General features: G+C 41.0%; 1 protein-coding gene across 1 annotated transcript in view; it reads left to right on the top strand.

The window, feature by feature from the left end:
* Positions 1-19,203, top strand: part of MRPS9 (mitochondrial ribosomal protein S9) — a 57,570-nt gene extending 38,367 nt beyond the window's left edge. The window contains exons 5-11 of the mRNA XM_084753259.1: positions 285-364; positions 8,494-8,561; positions 9,250-9,325; positions 11,433-11,601; positions 12,698-12,806; positions 16,638-16,807; positions 18,919-19,203. Of these exons, the coding sequence (XP_084609385.1) occupies positions 285-364; positions 8,494-8,561; positions 9,250-9,325; positions 11,433-11,601; positions 12,698-12,806; positions 16,638-16,807; positions 18,919-19,010 (764 nt within the window). The 3' untranslated portion in view covers positions 19,011-19,203. The remainder of the gene's footprint in view (positions 1-284; positions 365-8,493; positions 8,562-9,249; positions 9,326-11,432; positions 11,602-12,697; positions 12,807-16,637; positions 16,808-18,918) is intronic.
* Positions 19,204-19,417: the final 214 nt, after the last annotated feature.

Genomic DNA, 19,417 nt, shown 5'->3' with positions numbered 1-19,417 from the left:
AGAGTGATTTGGGATATCTTAGGAGAATATATTTTAAAACAAATGAAAAATCCATTTATTTTTAAATAAAAACATTTAATATTTTATTAAATAAGACATTGTTTTATGATCATTGACATGAAACAGTAGCTGTCCTAAGCATTTACATATAAAATATGCTAAATATATGAATTTTAAATATGAGTAGTTTTGATATTTAGATATTTTGATAAGCTAATCTGAATCACAGATGTATCCCATACTGTAGTTTGGTTTAATCTCTGCATGTTTTTTGTTTTCATTAGCAATCCAGTGGGGAGAAGATGGCCGCCCATTTCATTTTCTCTTCTACACTGGCAAACAGTCATACTATTCATTAATGCATGTAAGTATATTTCTTTATAAGATATAAAACTATCAGCATCAGAACAATCTCATAATGGACAGAGGACTTGTTGAGATGAGACTGCTGATGAAAGGCCTCCTTACTGTGTTGCCTCTGCTGTTGCCGTAAAATAAAATTGAACTTGCTCTCAAGTTCAGGTCCTCTGGGCAAGGGAACCTGTGCCTCCAGAAACTGCTTTGCTTCTACTTCTGTTAAAGTTGGGCCTTCCATTGGTGGTGCATCTTGTGAGAGAGGCCAAGGGGTGATGTCCTGCTGTGCTTTGCCTTTGAGTATACTGGGAAACTTGTTCTGCTGGCTTCAAAGAGAGCTGCTTGATAGAGTGTGAATTCGAGGGCAGTCCCCAAAATGCTGTGAGAGAAAAAAAAGTTGGATGCCAGGAAGCTTTTTTTTTTTTTTTTTGCCAGTAACCATTTGTAAAAGACAGAACCCATTTTATTTTTAGAACATGGTGTCAAGTTCTGTTTTATCCATAATATGATTTTTAAAGCTATAGAAGTATTTATGGGGCTTTCCCCATCCACAGTCAGAGCCTGGACCCACTGCACTCATTCCTGTGCCTTTAGACCTATCTGCTGTTTATTTGTGCTTCACAAACCCAAAGGATGAAATCCCCACTTGTCAGGTACATTTATTTCTCAGGGAAAAAAAGAAAACCTTCTTTTCGCTTTTTGTTGACCTTGGGCAAATGAGCTTCTTGCCCTGGCAGAAATGAAATGAATGACAAATGTAGAGTGTGTCTTTGCTGAGTAATGGGGCTGTGCTCCAGCTTCCACGGAGGCTCCCGCGCACAGCCCGCGGCTGCCCGAGGACCCCTGCTGCTCATTTAAATAGGTATGTCAAATCTGCCTCCAAACGCCGCTGGTTTGATCTGTGGTAATATTTGTGAAGGTTCCATATGGACTTGAGCCCCCTGCAGTGCTAAGAAATAATGTACAACGCTTCATGGTGCAGACGCAAATTTCCCCTGAAAAGGGATGCAGTGCGCGCTTTAGCTGTCGGAGGGGATGATGGAGCTGACGCGCTAGGCCTGTCAACTTGTTACACGGATGGGTTGCACGCAGCGAAGCTGTGGAAAATCTGTGCCTTTTAACTTTTCTACTTAATCACGGTTGTAGCATTGCCTTTAGACTGTATGCTACATTAATTCTCTTCCTGCCTTCTGCCTTCATCCCAAGTTTCACGGAAAAAAGTAAAGCGCGCAGGTCTCACAGAGGAGCCTTATCAAACAGCTGTCATCTGGGAAGCCATTTGCATTTGTTTTGGCTGAAATGGAGCAACCCAAGGGCAAGATATTCTGTTGCATTCCATCATAATGAAGAAATTACACATTGTGTAAGAGGCCTAGCTTTATTTTTAGTTTGCTTGTGTGCTTTAAAAGGTATTGCTCCAGAAACCGATGGGATAGGATTTTTACCGTACTTTGACTAAAATGTCAAATTATATGTGACTAATAAATGCTCTTCTCCTGCATTGGGCTGGGTTTTGTTGCTCATAGAAGAGTTCTTTGGGCTTTTAAATTTCATTAGCGCAGGAAATTCTAAATGTTTGCCAGTTACATCAGCATCACTTATGGCAAATGCCATTAATTAGGGAGCAGTCACACCCACGTCATCTGTTAATTCTTACAAATCACTGGCTTCTGAGGTGCTTGGACTTTGTGTTCCCTGCTCGGCCTGCAGAAGCACATTCGTGCTGAAGTGAGCACTGCACACAAAGTCCAGCTGAAACCGACCAGTTCTAAGCGTTCTGTCCTTTGTTGTGCTAGAACACCCTCTGTCCCCAGGCAGCACAGGAAACAGCCCTGTAGACTGGCAGACTACAAAGCCTTAGGAATGAAGCTTTGTTGCTACCACTTGATTTTGCTAGTACAGTTTTCTCCCAAGGTGACAGGGGAAAAGACACTCTGCCAAACAGCCTTTCCCCTGTCTGTGCCCAGCCATAATTGTGTGAGGCAGGGTAGTGGATGGTTAGACTTTTTCACAAGGAAACTGATCTCATGCCTGTGTGTAGCAATGTGAGGAGACATTTCTGAGCCCGTTAACCTTTCTTATTGCCTGCAGTCGTGCTGAGTCTTTTTAGTATGGAAGGCTGTTTGCATAGTAAGCATATATACATACCTCTTTGTAACTGGTCTGAGGTAGCTCTGATGCACACTACTAAGAGCACACACTAAGAGCAGCATGTAAGCTGGGCCTGGTGAGACATGCCTTAATCCCAGCACTGGGAAGGTAGAGGCAGGTAGATCTCTGAGTTTGAAGCCAGCCTGGTTTAGTCTAGTGAATTCTAGACTAGCTAGGACTACATAGAAAGACTCTACCTTTTAAAAAAGGAGGGAAAGAAAACAGTATGTAGTTTGGCATGACACATGCATGTAACTTCAGTACTTTTTAGGGCAGGACAGGAGGATTGCTGCAAGTTCAAGGCCAGCCTGGTCTGCACAGTGAATCCCAGGCCAACAGAGAAATTCAGTAAGACTATGTCTCAAATTGAAAGGGGTGGGGGATGGGTGGATAGTATATAATGCTTTAGTAGCCACTATTTCCAATTCATGTACAGTTGGCTCATCAATTTGTAGGAACTAATGAGATTTTTGAGGAAAAAGGACAATGAAAAGAAATATGTAGCTTATTTTTTCCTAACAGGAAATGAAACATGATGGAAAAGTGTAAAGTAAAAGAAATGTTGCTCATCTGTGGTCTTAAACAATAAAAAGTGGTTTCAAGAAGGAGGAGACTTTCTGGGTTTTGCAGAGTAGCTTCGAATAGCCGAAAGGGACTAGGTGCTTGACAGCATTGGCTGGACCTGCCTTCTTTTCTGAAAATGTATGGTTTCTGCTCCCTCAGCAGCCATTTAAACAGTAAGACTTGTATATTTCTCAGGCATAAGAAACTGCAGCCTAGGTTTCAAGAGCAGAAGAGTGGAAAGAGAGAATAAAAGAAATTTCCTGAAAAAGCTGAGCAAAGTTATAGGACAAAGAAGAATTTTAAAGAATGTTTTATGTGTGTGTTTGAAAAAGAAATGGCCAGGTGGCAAACCGCTTACCTAGTAAGTATGAGGCTCTGGGCTCCATCCCTGTGAAATGGAATTGCTAAAGAGCAGATATGCAAGCTGTGGATGGTGAGAGAGACACCATCCATATGTATGACTCAGTGGGATAGTCAGAGGGCTGGACCAGCAGTGCAGGCTATTGTGGCCTGTGGCCTTAGCTCTGCTTTCCTAGAACAGTGTAAGCCTGTTCAAGATGACTGCCATGGCAGGTGTAGTAGTCTGTGTTCATGGGATTCACTTACTAGAAGGATGTTGAAATTGCATTTTTTTTTTGTTTTGTTTTGGTTTGGTTTGGTTTTTGTTTTTAAGATGTTTCATTGGCACAACTTTGGGAGTCTTAGTCAATGGCTATTCTTTTGGACACGTGCCAAAGGGCTGTTCATCTTGCAATAGAGAAGTGAAATAAAGGAGACCAGGGGCCATGGGTTTCTTTTAGAGTCTGCGCCAATGACCAGAAGATAACTTACGGATCCAGCTTCCTTTAGGTGTCATCTCTCAACAGCACCACCCTGGAGACAAAGCCTTCATACATGGGCCCTAGGGTGCTGGGGACAGTATTATCCAGACTGTAACAAATGTCATTTACAACTCACTTTGGGAATTGGTTATCAGACTCTGACTGGGGACCCTATAGCCATATTTTTGGCTACTTTATTGGGTTCCTTTTCCTACTACCCTTCTCCGCCCCAATCTTTTATAACGTCCTAACACTAGATAGGAAAGAAAGAAGGATGGAGGGAAAGGGGGTGTCAGTTAGATCACTCCCTGTTCCTTGCAACAACTTTGATCTTGTAGTGGGGTTGTCTCGAACCAGCAACATAAGCATCGGGGTGGCGGCGGCAGCCCCACCTCCCTTTGGGGCTCTGGCATCGAAATACCCTCTGCCGAGTTCCCAGAATTCCAAATGTAAACTGTCTTCAGCTGGCAGAATCACCCCCCTGCCAGAGCAAGAGACAAATCATAGCTCCTGTGGACAATCTGTAGCACCTCCATATTCCATATCTGGGTTTAAAACAAAAACATATTCATATAACATGTCTGTGTTTTTAAAGAAACCAAAATTCTCACTACAGAACCCCTTTGTCAAATTCATTCACGAAGACATGACTGCTTTGCACTTTCCCTGAAATGCTTTTCAAGAAAGGGGACTTCATTTGATGTCCCATGAAACCTGTGCTGGGACAGGCTATGCAAGGGTGAAACCTGTGTACAGTTCCTGCCACACCTCCTCCAAAGAAGAGAAATAAACCCTCAGTTTTAGGGATTTTTACATAAGTGTAGTTTACTCAGCCCTTTAGGGGAGACCAGACAGATACACATCTCTGAAAACCAGAGCAGAAGCTTAGTATTGTGTAGAAACTTCACTTATATTTTGCAGCTAATTTTATAGAAATAATGGGATATTTTCAAAATGCTTCCTTAAATTGAAGGAACTACATGGTTCTTGACCAAAATTTTTTTTACTAAAAATGTAGTAAATGAAAGACTAAATAGCTCATTCTGTACTTACGTTATTGGGCTAAATTGAAAAAAGAGGTGTAAAGGAAAAATGAAAAGCTGCATTCTGACCCTGGTAAGTTTTATAAACAGAGCTCGTTTGCCTTGTAAACGTTACTGGCCTTTCTGAGATTCTGCAGGGTTTTTTTCTGACAACTTAAGTAACCTTGGTTCTTCTGCCTCAAGAGTGGGCTGCCTGATTAGGCCACTATAGACGGCAAGTCAGGGTCCTGGGGCTAACTATTAGGGCATTTGTGCTTGGCTTAAATGTTGGTAGATGCTTCTTGTGATCTTGTGGTGAATATTTAAACGTCTTGGATGGAGTGCTGCTGTCTTTAAACATGGAATTAAAATAACTGTGACCAAGTAACTGTTTAACAACTGTGTGGAGTGATTGTTTTTTAAAAAGCTGTTTACCATATAGAACTATCTTTAATATACATTTTCTTCATATCTGAATATTACTATTGTATACCTTATATACTCAAAGTGTACATTTAGGACAATACTTTAAAAATAGGATTTAACTTGCTGCCTCTGTTAATTCTATGAGATTTCTTCTTTTGTAGTGGTACAAATATATGGCCTTAATTCAAGAAGTAAAAATCTGTGGGATATGAGTCCTGAGCATTCTGATCTCCTCGCTGCTGGCAGTGAACTTCCTAGAGTGGCACATGTGACCTGTAGGAAAGACTCTTGCCATTTTATGTTGTATGGCCTTTTTGATAGGTAGACCATTCACAGAGGGATGGCTTATTTTGGTGCTTATTTTGTGTCTTTTTTTTTTTTTAACACCAGTGGTCAAAACACTTGAGGTGATTATTACTTAAGTAGTTGATTCTCTGTGGCTCTTTAACAGATTACAAACTGTCAGTGATTGAACTATCTAAAATGGCGATTACTATTATTACTATTTTGTATGCCAGATGCAAATGACTTTTCAGGTGCTGCCCTTCCAATGAACTATTATCTGTTTACCCTTCCTAAAATTGGAATTTCCACATGATTAGTACAACCCAAACAGACGGTAGAAGGGTGCTGAGGAGGTGCACACTGTTCAGGCTCCAGGAAGGCTTTTTAGTTTAAGAATTTCTTTTCTCAACCTGAGCATCTGGTATTTTCAAATTAAGGCACCTTCCAAATTTGACTCATACATTATGGAAATCGGATGGCACAAGGGGTGGATAGGCTTGCTTTGATTTTATGAAATATTAATCATAGCTGTGATTAATGATTCAGCATTTCACATCTGGGTTATTCCTGTCATATTTGAAATTACACTATTAAGTACAGTATATAAGCTTAGGGTAGGTAGGGTCATTCTAATTCTCTAGTGTCCCTTAAAAATTAAGTGGAAATATAGAAATATACAAAAGCTACCAGTGATGTTGACAGTTCCTGGCATATTTTATGCCCTCAACTATTTTTCTATGCAAATCTGAACACATTTCTTCAGGGAATTAAAGCTATAGAATTTACTTCCCAGAGAACTGATGTTTTTAGCTAACTACAAGGCAGACTCTTAAGAGCTGCTTCTCAGACTTAAACAGAAGGAATTGCATGGCAGTGGAACACCAACACAGTGCTTTCATTTATTTGACTATTGAAAGCATTTTGGCCATTGCTGTATACCAGGCAGGCACTGTGCAACATTCTTTGCATGCATTTCCTTATTGAAAAGAGTGTATGCAGCTGGGAGTATAGGTCAGGGTAGACATGCCTGCATGCTTGAGGCTCTGGATTCCTCTCCCAGAACCTCCTGCCTAAGAAGCCCAGATTTTGAACTGGAACAGTGGCTCACATTTAGAATCCCAATACTTGGGAATCTGAGGCAGGAGGAGTTAAAAGTTTGAGGCCACCCTGGCCTACATAGTAAATTCTAGGCCAGCCTAGGCAAACATTAATACTGTGACTGAACAAAAATTTTAAAATTAATATAATGAAAGAAATTGATACGTATGAATGGATATATGTAATACATCTACTGATGTAACAATTTTTGTTTTGTAATTTTTGATGTGTGATTTATATACTGATGTGTTTAAAGTTGCTTTTTATCACAGCACTAGGAAAAGAAATGAGAACAATCACCTATTGGTTTTCATTAGCTTTATTCATATATAATTACTGTAAATATATATATTTATTCATCGTTCTTGCATTCAAATATGCTATATACTATTTGATTCTGAACATAAAAGCATCATAAGAACTGAAAAAAAATCCGTGATCAGAGCTCACTGTGCTTGCCGTTTGATGCACACTCACCATGCTTCCTTTTTCAGTTCTTTACTTAAATCATGTGTGAGTAATTATGGGTATAAACAACACCAGAAAGAAGTGGTGTAGTGAAGGAATATTCATAGAAAAATATAGACTTAAAGTGAAAATTAGGCTTACAAGATGGCTGGAGTGGAGGCGCTTGCTGAGTTCAGACCCTGGAATCCATGTGGAAGTCGAAAGGGAGAGCAGGCTCTACGAGGCATCCCTCAAAGAGAGAAATGTGTGTTCTGACATGTTAGTGTTCTCATAAGTTACATATTCCTGTCTTCCTTTGGAAGTCATGTTTTTAACTAATGCAGTCTCAAGTCCAAGGGCTAGTTGACTAGTTCTTTTCCTGAAGCACCAGCTGAGGCAGCACCACTTAAACACTGACATGCTGTCTGTCCACTTGGTACGTGTGGCTTTACCTCTTGAGAGTGTTGAGGAGTGTTTAAAACTGCTTTTTAGAAATCATGGTGCTGAAAACATTTTGATCTGAGTTTTCCCCTGACGTAGTGGTTCTCCCCCTTCCTAATGCAGAGACTCTTGAATGCAGTCCTTCATGTTGTGGTGACGTCCTCCACTGACCATAAAATTTCTTTTTCCTCCTTCATAACTGTAATGTTACTGCTGTTACAAGTTTTAATGTAAGTATCTGTGCTTCCGATGGTCTTGGTGATCTCTGTGAAAGGGGTTGTGACCCACAGGTTGAGAACTACTCACTACCCTAACATGTCGGTGTTAGCTGCTGAGAAGCCCAGTGGCAGAGCATTGGCTTAGCATCATCCATCCTGAGTTCAGTCCCTTGCGGTACATGCTCCAGCTAAAAGTACTCTTAACACAGTCTGCCAGTCTCCTACAGTCTTAGATTGTAACATTAAATGTTAAGTAATCACTAAGCTGTAGATGCCGTAAGTTCAGTGGGTCTACGAGTAAAGGGTATAATTGCTACATAAGTTAGGGTTGTTTTCTTAAGAAAAAATTTGTATCCTGTTTATGAAACTGTAAGGAAAAGACATTTTTTACACTTTAGTTGTTTTAACCATACCTGTGTGTGTTTGAAAGTTGTTACAGACATTTAAGTCAGTTAAAGTGTTGTATATTCTCATTGAAATTGCTGCTCCTTGGTTCAGATCAGAACTAGTTTTATTAAAACATATTTTCAGCATATTTCCTCTGAGGCTAGATTGAGGAAGGAGCACTAGCATAAGGCGTGCTCAGAAGAAAATATAAATATATATATATTATGAGGACTACTGTACCATTCTTCTCATGTTAGCTGTGTGTTTTGTTTGCCTTAGGAAGTGTATGGAAAGGTCCTCCAGCTAGAAAAGCACAGAGCTCCACTATCAGAAAAAACTGAGCCCAGGTGAGTTCTTGTTTTTCGTTATCAGCACGAGGCCTACCGTTTGCACAGTATTCAGCATTAGTCACTAAAGTGAAGTTTCTAAATAGGTGATTTTTAATGAAGAGGAAATGTATAGAGCTTATTTTTATGTTACCTCATTCCAAATGTATGGATTAACTGGTGTTTAATCATTCTTGGTTTGTGATGCACTCTCAGTGTTTTGTGTAAAGCCGATCAGTCAGCTCCATCAGCCTGCGCATCCAGCTTTTGACAGAGCTGCTCACAGACTCGTTCTTGTGCAGAAGACATCTTAGTCGGCTTGTTCAGCTTGTGGCTGTGGCTTTGGGTTTTTTTGTCTTTTTTTTATTGGGACTTTTATTACTATCTAAGTCAGTTGATAGGAAAACACTGTGCCCTGTATGCCGTCTGAGTAAATTACCCAGGCAGTTTTAAGCTTTAAGGAATCTGGTAGCTTTTAACTGAAGTTTCATAATAACACATTTAACGCTTAAAACAGAATGCTTGCTCACAGTGCCTTTTCTAAAGTAGATCGAGGGAATGGAGTGCTTCTCCAAAATGGTGTATTAGGAGTACTCCCGAGTAACATGAAGATTTGTCTCCACATCATGAATTGCTACTGTATGTAGGATCTTTTGTGATATAACTCTAATTGCATGCTTAATTAAAAATATATGTGATATTTTAACAGAGACCTGATTGGCAGCAGATGGCTGATTAAGGAGGAACTAGAAGAAATGTTAGTGGAAAAACTGTCAGATCAAGATGTGAGTAATTAATCTTTTTAATTTAAGGGGACCTGTGTCATGAGAAGGCAGACAATTGCTGTACTAAGATCCGAATAGTGATGCTTCTCAGAGCCAGGTGTCCCCAGACACTTACCCTTGTTCTCATAAAGCCCTTGTTGATTTCTTCAGTAGGAAAATGACACATCTAGTCTCCAGATCCTCCTTTTCCTTTTTTAAGTGCCCTCATGTCTTCTGTCAGTTGTTGTAGGGAGTAAAGCAGATGTCGGTTTTTGTTCTTTTCAATAAGGCCATAGTTAAATGTATAAGCTAATAATGAATGCGGGGTGCCATGGAGTAGAAGGGGACTCAGCACATATTTACCTTCATGCTGTCTGTCACCTCCTGGCTTACCTCTGTCATATGCCAGGTCTGTGAGGCCAGGGGTTTTTACTTGGGAGCTGCACATCAGCTGTTTCACAGACACTTAGAATGCTGGCTACAAGCTGGCGTAGAATCCTTGGAGAGCCACCTAGGAACCCAAGGTGAACAAACTCCCTCAGTGACTCTGCCCTGTAAAGTTCATGGCCCTATTTTAGACCTTAATTGTATTTATTGTGTTGAGTGTTCTAATAGAGCCCAGCATTATCAAAGCAAGTGGATAGATGCCATCAATTTATCCTTACAGATCCTACCGCTAGTGCCTTGCCACTTCACAGCTTAAGCTGTGTCCAGTGCTTGGGAGAGTTGCAGTTTGCTTAGACAAGGTGTCAGGAATTTGGCTGGTGCAGATCTGGAAGTGATTGCTAGGATCTGAACTGCCGAGTCCTGCTGGGCGGCAGTTGAAAGCTGCCGCTTTAATTTTTGTGAAATTTGTTGGATTTTTGTCTTTTTTTTTTCTACTTTGGAAATGCTATAAAGAGTTTAATACCAGCTATAGCAAATAAAATACAGCTTAGGTAAAAGTCCTGTATAGTTTCAGAGTCTCTGGTATTAGCAGAAGTCCTGGAACGTGTGTCTGTGATAAAGCTGAGGGTAGTGGGAGTGGACTGTGACCTCCTGAACCATAGCCTAGTTCATGAACAAAGCCATGCATACACAGGGACCTATTAAAGGGCTTTTTAAAGGTCAGTGGGAAGGAATTGTGAGAATAGCTGAGTCCAAGGACGCGGCTGTGTAACTGGTGAGGCAGTGGGAAAGGCCTGGCCGCACGGGTCCTGGGTGTGACCCTGACTTAGATCCTGCATGCCTCCCTTCCCTTTTCTTCCTGTCTCCCAGGAAGTTGCTTAAATACTGATCAGACTGATGAGATTCTTAAATATTTCACATTATCATTGACAGATTTTCACTGGAAAGGTGAGTGTGACAAAGTTGGGTATGACTTTTTGGGTTGGCAAGGAACAAATAAATCATCAAAAACTGGGCTCCACAATATTAACTAAGGCCCTTAAGTATAGTTGTTTCCTTCTCCACAAACACTCTAGAGTGATTATTCTGGCTTCTAATTTTAAGGGTTAATACCAAGTTGTTTACTTTCTAATCACATGTTCAAGAACTATTAAAAAAAATGCACAGAGTAGCAAGGATAATTTATTTCAAGAGGTTGCCCTTTAAGTCAAGTATCTCTTGAATTTTTAAATAGCTTGATTGTTCGGTTTTAAAGGAAATCATAAACATTAAAGTAACACAGCTTGAACAGCCAAAAATATATTTGCCAAATGTATTATGAAATATAACTTAAGGGGAACATTTTCTCAAAATCAGACTCTTTTGCTATTTATAACTGACTGGAAATTATTTCTAATGTTCCTTTTGATGCAGTTCTATTGACTGAATAAAAGTTATTCTTTTGAAGATCATCTAAATATTTTTGAAAATAAATTTAAATACCAATTTCATAACCCTAATGCAGAGAAATTGATTTTTTTTTGAGTGATAAATCGCTTTGTTTTTTGAGAGGAAAGCTTAAGTACTAAAGATCCACGGATGCATCTGCATGCTGTTTTAAAAGCAGCATGAAGATGCAGAAGTGTCATCCTGTCAAAATTCATCAAGAAAGCAGCATTGGAAAGATCAAGTATATAAAAATAGCAAAACTTTAGCAAATGCAATTACACTTGCTTCTTCTAATGAATTCTATTGTCTGCAGTATGTGCAGTTCATTCGACTGCTGGAAAAGTTATTGACACTGCCATGCGGTCCTGCCGAAGAAGAATTTTTGCAGAGGTTCCGCAGAAGTGTAACTATTCAATCAAAAAAGCAACTGATTGAACCCGTGCAGTATGACGAGCGAGGCATGGCCTTCAGCGCCAGCGCAGGTAATGACATTCCGTGGAGACTCCGGCTGCTGCTGTTATGCTGGTGCCCTCCCGTACCTATTCGCTCTGTTGGCTTTTGTTAATGCTACATTGGGTTTCCTAATTTTAAGATTCTATTGGAGGTTTTTTTGTTTTTGTTTTTTAAACTGAACTTAACAATGTTGCAAGAGGAAGTGCGGATCCACAACCATACAATCATTAAACTATTTCATGTTTTCAATTGTTACAATCAACAAAATATTTGTGATAAGGGATTGTTTTCAAAACTACAAATGCTCAGCGAATCTACATTTCAAATGTAAACATATAACATGAAAACTTGAGGTCTCAATTTGCATTCTCCTGGATTATGAGTGAGGACCTTAGACATGATCTCTCTTTAAAAAATTGACCTGTTAAATATATTTACAGTTCTTAAAATTTTAGCCTCATTTTTTTTTCAAATTACCCTTGAATGTCACCTTCCTTTTTCTTTTCTTTTCTTTTCTTTCTTTCTTTCTTTCTTTCTTTCTTTCTTTCTTATTTTTTGTTTGTTTGTTTTTTGTTTTTTTGAGACAGGGTTTCTTTCATAAGGACGCCTTTCATTTATTCCAGTTGTGTTTCATTCTAGAGTTCACATATCTTAAAAATTTGTCTTGATTCATTTTTATTAATTATAAGAAACATGATGTGAGTTGGTTGCTGTTTTGTATCAAGACAAATGAATGTGAATGATTTGGTTTTTAAATAAATTTAAAATCACTTGTTTTTCTGAAATGGAATTGAACAGTATAAATACCTCACAATTGGCTTTTTTTTTTTTAAAGATTTGTTTATTTTATGTATACGAGTGCTCTAACTGATGTATACCTGCATGTCAGAAGAGGGTATCAGATCACATTATTGCGAGCCACCGTGTGGTTGCTGGGAATTGAACTCAGGACCTCTGGAAGAGCAGACAGTGCTCTTAGCCACTGAGCCATCTCTCCAGCCCCCACAATCAGCTTTATTATCTAGAACTTTTCTCTCTGCAGGTTCACACAGTAGGAAAAAGTGTTCTTCCTGTGGCCCTGCTGCTTGGTCCTGAACTCACTCACAGGCTTTTCCATCCCCGCAGGCAGGAGGAAGAGCGCCACGGCAGAGGCAGTTGTTTATGAGCATGGGAGCGGGAAGATCCACGTGAACGGAGTTGATTATCTGCTCTACTTTCCCGTCACACAGGACAGGTGTGGTTTTGATGCCTGCCTTTAAGGAAAGCATGCTTTATAATTCCTCACCATAATTAAGAAGACCCGAAGTTTTCTGAGTGTTTATCTAAAGGATTATTTATCTTTACTAATAAACTAGCTAAGCAGAAACTATTGCTATTTTTCTAGGTCGTTTTTCAGATTTTTAGAAAAACATTCCTAGAAGCCCCCATTAATTGACTCATTTTGTCAGATTCTACTGGAATTTGAATATTGTGAGGCTTATCTCACATTCTGAAATGCAGAGTATGCCAAAACGTAAGGCAAGCACACCTTCTGACGAGAAGACAGGTGTTCACAGAAAGCGGCAACCCCAGCAACCAGCCCTGGCTTCTTAATTGACGAGGCTGCAAAGCAATGGGACGTAAGAGCAGAGCTCCCTAGTTGAGGCTAGTTAAGAACATTAGAAAATGCCCACCCTGTCTCTTTTGGCTTTCTGCTGTTTGAGGTCGTTAATTGTACATATATAGAGGAAGCAAAGAAACCTGGGCTGTGTAAAGTCAAAATACAAGTTTAGCTCCGTTCCCAGTAATGTATGTGTTGTCCCTGGAGGGGTGGACATTGTCCTGATCAGGCATCAGACGTCCTCTGTCCACTCACTCTCCTACCCTGGAGCTCTAAGGGAGCCACCATGGAGAGCTCTTCTTGATGATGCTTGTTGCTCCAGGAGTTGGGTCTGTGTGGCAGAAGTGGCTTGATTTTTTTTTTCCTAGCTTCTACTCCTTGTGTTTCCAGACTGTGGGATGCTGTTTAAGAGCAAAGGGCTGAAGCTCCTGTGTGCACATGCTTGTAAAGGAAGCAAGGGTCCTTTTCTTCTGAGGTAGCACACTAGCTACCTCAGGAAATGGTCATTTCTTGTATTTGTGTGAGCTCCTGTGTCAAGAAGGAATTTGTTCTTAACTCTGTTTAACAAAATTAAACTGATTCTGCTATCATCCGCACTGGAATAGATGGAGGAAGCTTAGGAAAAGCCAGAGACAGGCCCACACCACAGGAGGGTGACTTCACTAGAAACAACAAGGAGTGGTATTGGATGGCTGGCCTTTCTGTCACTTGGTGTTCAGATAGAATTCCTGGTGATTTAACAGCAAGTTTCAACTATAGCCTGTTCTGACAGTTCAGTCATACCTTAAATCTTACACACACACACACACACACACACACACACACACACACACACACACCGCTGTGCATGCCACCCCACTTCTGAGACAGGGTCTCACTGCATAGCTCTGGCTGGCCTAGAACTTGCTGTGAGACCCTGTCAAGCCTCAGACTCAACAAAGCTCCAGCTGCCTCTGCCTCTGAAACCCTGTGATTAAAGCCACGTCCACCACTCTTGGAAGCTTACATTTTCAGTTTGAACTCAGTGAGCAGCACTGTGTGTGACCCGTGCTGTCCTGGGTATGGAATAGATGTCAGTGCCATCTGAGATGATTCCTGCTATCAGGGAATACCTCTTAGGGAAGCCTAGTGCAACCATTAGTGGGAAGGATGCTCAGACCCTCTGACTGACTTAAAAATAGCTATAGGGACTAAGGGGTGGCCTGTTAGCCATGAATTAGCCTTTTCTTCTAAAGCAGCAGGGCTGGACATTACAAGTCAGTGGTGAAGAGATCACAGACCAATGGCAGCAAGGATTGGGGACCTGCTTCTTAGCTGTGTAACTTTAGTCACAGAGCTTCGAGTCGAGTCTCCAGCTGGGGAGAGGAGGCTGAGCATGATGGTCTCTGGGCTGCTTATCTTAAAGTTACTGAGGCTGGTCATCCTTCCAGGGGCTGTTTCTGTAAGGGCTGCTGTTTTCACACAACAGAAAGCTGATCCCGAGCAAGCTGGCAGCATTGTCTTCCCAGTGTCATCAGATTTTTAAAAAAATTATTATTTGCTCTTATTTACAACAAACATGGATTGATGTATGCTTGTTACTTTGGAATACAAGAAACTTTGATAACCTTTCTGGAAAATAATACTCACTGATACAGTGTGCCAGTCATGTAGGAGAAGGAATATGCTTTCACTTAAAGCAGCCACACAAAAATAAGTGTCTGAATATGGTACCAGAGAAGCAGCATTCAGGGAACATATAAGTGAGAAAATAATTTATTTGTACATTTTTGAGGTATGCCAGTTCATACAGCCAAAACAAAGTAAGTAAGGTTCTTGTAATGAAGGATTTCACTGATGTTCCTGAGAGAAGATACAGAGCTGTGAAGTATATTTCTTTGATGAACCTGATAGTATGCGCTGGTTACAGTCCAGTTTAGTTAAAAGTAAGTAAAATGCAGGAGACAGAGCTCAGGGAGCGAGTGCTTGCCCAGCGCACACAGGGCCTTGTGTAGATAAATTAAATTTAAAAACTCAGTACCAGTGGAACCATCGGTACTGGTTGTTAAGGGTTTGTAGATTGTCTTCTACACATAGTGTCCCACCGAATTCCAGCTCCGTGGACTCTGTTATCTTTCCTACCATGACCATTCTGCCTCCATTGCGCCAATGTAGCTCCAGAAATTTTGTTATGTAATTCACTTCCTCTTAATTCTAGTCTGGTGATTATATAAATATATGTTTGGGAATATTAAAACCTTGAGAATTGAGACAGATTAATGTTGATGGTCCCAAACAAATAGTTGTCCAAAAGCCTCTTTTGTAGCTTCACTTCCATCACAACTCACTTGTCAGTGATGCGAGGGACTTCTCAGTGAATGTGTGGGACAACCCCACTCTGCCCTGCAGTGGTAGACTTTGGTTATCAGTCTCTGGTTTTCTTAGTGTTCATAATATGGCTACTGCTTGCAGTAGTATTCTGACAAAAAGGCAGGATAGGCCCATTCTTAGATGTACCATTCCAAATACAGGTTGCCGTGGCCTTGACATGCTTCTGTGGGTCCACTTGCAGGGTTATTTTTTCACATAGTGTGAAAAATTACATTTGAATCTCTAGTTATATTCAGCTCTCAGTTAACTGTAAGATCAGCTTTGTTTGGGGTCTAGAAGCGCAGTGGCAGACAAAGCAAGCAGATGCAGTATAAATGAACTCCTCTAAGTAAAAGTGCAGGAGACAGAGCTCAGGGAGAGAGTGCTTGGCCAGCGCACACAGGGCCTTGGGCAAATAAATTAAATATAAAAACTCAGCAGAGGTAAAGGTAAAATAACAAAATCCAACCCTTTTGGAGAGATGACAGTGTTTGTCCACCTGAATGAAAGGAGGCTCAGGGTCGTGCTGTGTGCGGCTGCTCTTTGGTGCGTACCTTTGGGGTGGCCCTGGTCCTGAAGGGACAGGTCTGAGTGCATACTCATCTTAGAGAGCCTCAGTAGGGACGTGTGATTTCAGGTGGTAGGGAGAGAGGCATGTTCACTATGGTTTTGGTAACTTAAAACAGCATTATAGAGATGAGCATCATGTATTATGCAGAAGCATTAGAATACATTTCAGTCAGGAAAGCCAAATGGCACTTGAGTGTTGCTTGAGAAGCCTTATTAATTTATACCTGATCATTGAATCCAGAGGCTGGAGTCAGTGGGTTAATGGTGTTCCTTGGTTGTAAGACTTCCTTACAAGGTGATTTTCACAACTTGCAAGGTTCTCATGAGATAATCAGTAAACAGTTAGAGTTGGTTTACTGTTCCACTCTGTCTGTACCTCCACCCTCCACCAAGTATGTTTGAACTGTGCATAAGGAAAGCATTCTAAACTTCAGGAGGATCTGTACTTCTGTTAATAGTGTTAACTGCAGCAGGCATCATTTGGTTTTTATAACTGTTCGCAAAGTCTTCACAGGAGGCTTACCCATGTGTTGTGATGTGCCTTAGAGAACAGTTGATGTTCCCGTTCCACTTCCTGGACCGGCTGGAAAAACACGATGTAACCTGCACAGTCTCTGGAGGAGGGCGATCGGCGCAGGCAGGAGCCATACGCTTGGCGATGTCCAGAGCCTTATGCAGCTTCATCACTGAGGACGAGGTTGAGTGGATGAGACAAGGTAGGGGTGTGTGTGTGTGTGTGTGTGTGTCTGTCTGTCTGTGTGTCTCTCTGCATGTGCGCACGTGGACAGGCCCTGCTGTTGCTGACATTGATGTTGCGTTACACTGCTGAGAAAACCTGCTCTTGGGATCTCAGCACACTTCAGGCTCCTTCATTCTCCAGAAGCACAAATGTCATTTCCAGGCTGGATTTCTACAAAGTGATCCAAGATTAGGGCAAGCAAAGGTCCTCCCTCCCAGCCATTGACATTTATCTCTGCTAAAATATGCAGTCCCAAGGCCAGCAGGAATTATTTTGGCCTTAAGGCATAGTCTTTTGTGCAGCTGAACCAACATATAATTCAGCTATATTTGAAACAAATTAGCTGTTTTACTTTATCATAAGAATTGGTAATAATTGTTTAGCTAATGATAGAATAATTTTTCCAACATTATTAGGGATTTTCTTTTTTTCCAGTATGATATTATAGCTTTAATTTATTCCCTTTTTTATTCCACTTTGTGACCCTGTTACCTGAGCAGTGAAAGGAAAGTCTCTGCATGGTAGGGTAAAGAGTGTACTTCATTTTGCTGGGTATTGCTTAAACGTGTAGGGGCCATTTAATTTGAAGGTGGTCTTTGGTCTTTGCACTGTCTACAGGAAGGAAGTCTGGATGTGCAGCAGATGCAACAGCGCTCAGGAATCAATCACTTGATGCTTTGAACCTCACCCCTTTGCAGCCCACATAAAGTGTTCTCCTGATCCTCTGCCTGTGGCCCAGCCACTGGGACTTGATAGAAGTAGTGTGTGTGGCTTAGGCTACTTATTTCTTTAAGATTGATTTATTTTATGTATGTGAATGCTCTATCTTCATATATACCGGCACGCCAGAAGAGGGCATCACATCCCATTATTGATGGTTGTGAGCCATCATGTGGTTACTGGAAAGTGAATTCAGGACCTCTGGAAAAGGAGCCAGAGCTCTTAACCACTGAGCCATCTCTCCAGCCTGCTACTTATTTTTTTTTTTAAGTCTATTGGGATATTGCTTGCTTATAAATAATCTGATATTTTGTCAAATTCACTTACTTGTGAAAATAAGTAAATAGAGGCTTGCATAGCTTTCCCTTAAACCTATATTAAGCATATCGGTTTCAATTTAATGTAAGACATATCTTATTCCATTCATAGTAATTGTTTTATTCCATGAATCCCTACTAAATAGCACCATAAGCCCTGCAGCAGTAAGAAGACTGCTAGTGTTACAAAGTGGAAAGGGCCAGGCTCAGTCACGCACACCATTAGCCCCAGTGCTAGGGAGGCAGAAGCAGGCAGAGCTCTGTGAGCTTAAGGCCAGTCTGGTCTACATCGCGAGTGCCAGGAAAGCCAGAGCTTCAACAGTAGAAATAAAAGCAGTAGTCTACGTATATTATATAAGCACTTGCATTTTTCTGGTGTCTGTAATCGTGAGTAACATTCCCTTTGGACCATATGCAGAAAGTAAAGCAACTCAGGAATTGCCTCTAAGTGTGCTTGCTCCTGGTGATTAGACAGGCAGCAGCTTCCTGCTAAAAGAGACTCTGTTCTTCTAGAACAGTTTATATCCAAACTTCTGAAATAGAACATGAAGGAATATCATTTTCACGGAAATTGTAGCAAGACACTTCTCTTTTCAAGTATGTTCAAGCAAACCATTTGTGTTTGTGTCTCTAAGAGCCTTCGCCTATGCTGTGAACAGGTATCTGTGTGCTTCCTCACTGGCCAAGCACAGTGACATATGCCTGTACCCCTAGCACCTGGGAGACAAAGGCATCAGGGTCATCCTCAGGTAGGAAGGGTACGTTTCAGCATCGTAAAACAATGGCTGGCCATGGGCAAATGCCTTCAGCCTAAATTGAACAGTATCAAAAACCAAACAAAGACTTGTAAAGACTCATAGAATGTTGCGAGTGTTTTTCATCTGAAATTGGAAAGGTTCCCCAAAAGAGTGAGGACAACCTGCCCTTGTGCCATGGATGCCTCTAGGTTTGTCTAATAACAGTTGCCATAAATGCCATTCAGTTCCTTCACTCGTCTGCTAGCAGCCTGCGCTTCCCACAGCTCACAAAGCCTTCTCTGTTTATGCTGCAGCTGGACTACTCACTCCTGATCCCCGGATCAGAGAACGGAAGAAGCCAGGCCAGGAGGGCGCCCGAAGAAAGTTCACCTGGAAGAAGCGCTAAGGCTCTTCACAGGAAAGCGAGGAGCAGCCATGTCTGTGCCCAGCTCGTGTAGAGCACATTTATATACACTGACCAAGGGAGACAACAGCACATTTAGACATTGTTTTGACTTTAAGTTATGACATGATATATTTTTAAGTGCTATTTTGTTTTGATAACCATCAAAAATAATAAAAAGAATGTTAGATTCATACTCCTTTATTTTTTACCTTTTTTTTTTTTTAATACAGGAGTGCAGTTTACAAAACCTTGCATATTTGACCTGAAAGCTGTAGCTATCTCGTTGTCCAGGTGGGACTTGCATTTTAAAAGTGAAGCAGCCCGTTGCTCACTGATGTTAGGCCCACAGTAGGACTCGCTGCACCCGGCTTATTGCCTCTTATGGTAGTTTTTGCAGTGTGCTTTTG

This window comes from Acomys minous, assembly GCF_964271855.1.
Source record: "Acomys minous genome assembly, chromosome: 13".
NCBI lineage: Eukaryota > Metazoa > Chordata > Mammalia > Rodentia > Muridae > Acomys > Acomys minous.
Note: the sequence above shows the minus strand (reverse complement) of the source record. Positions and strands in the feature narration are given on the sequence as shown.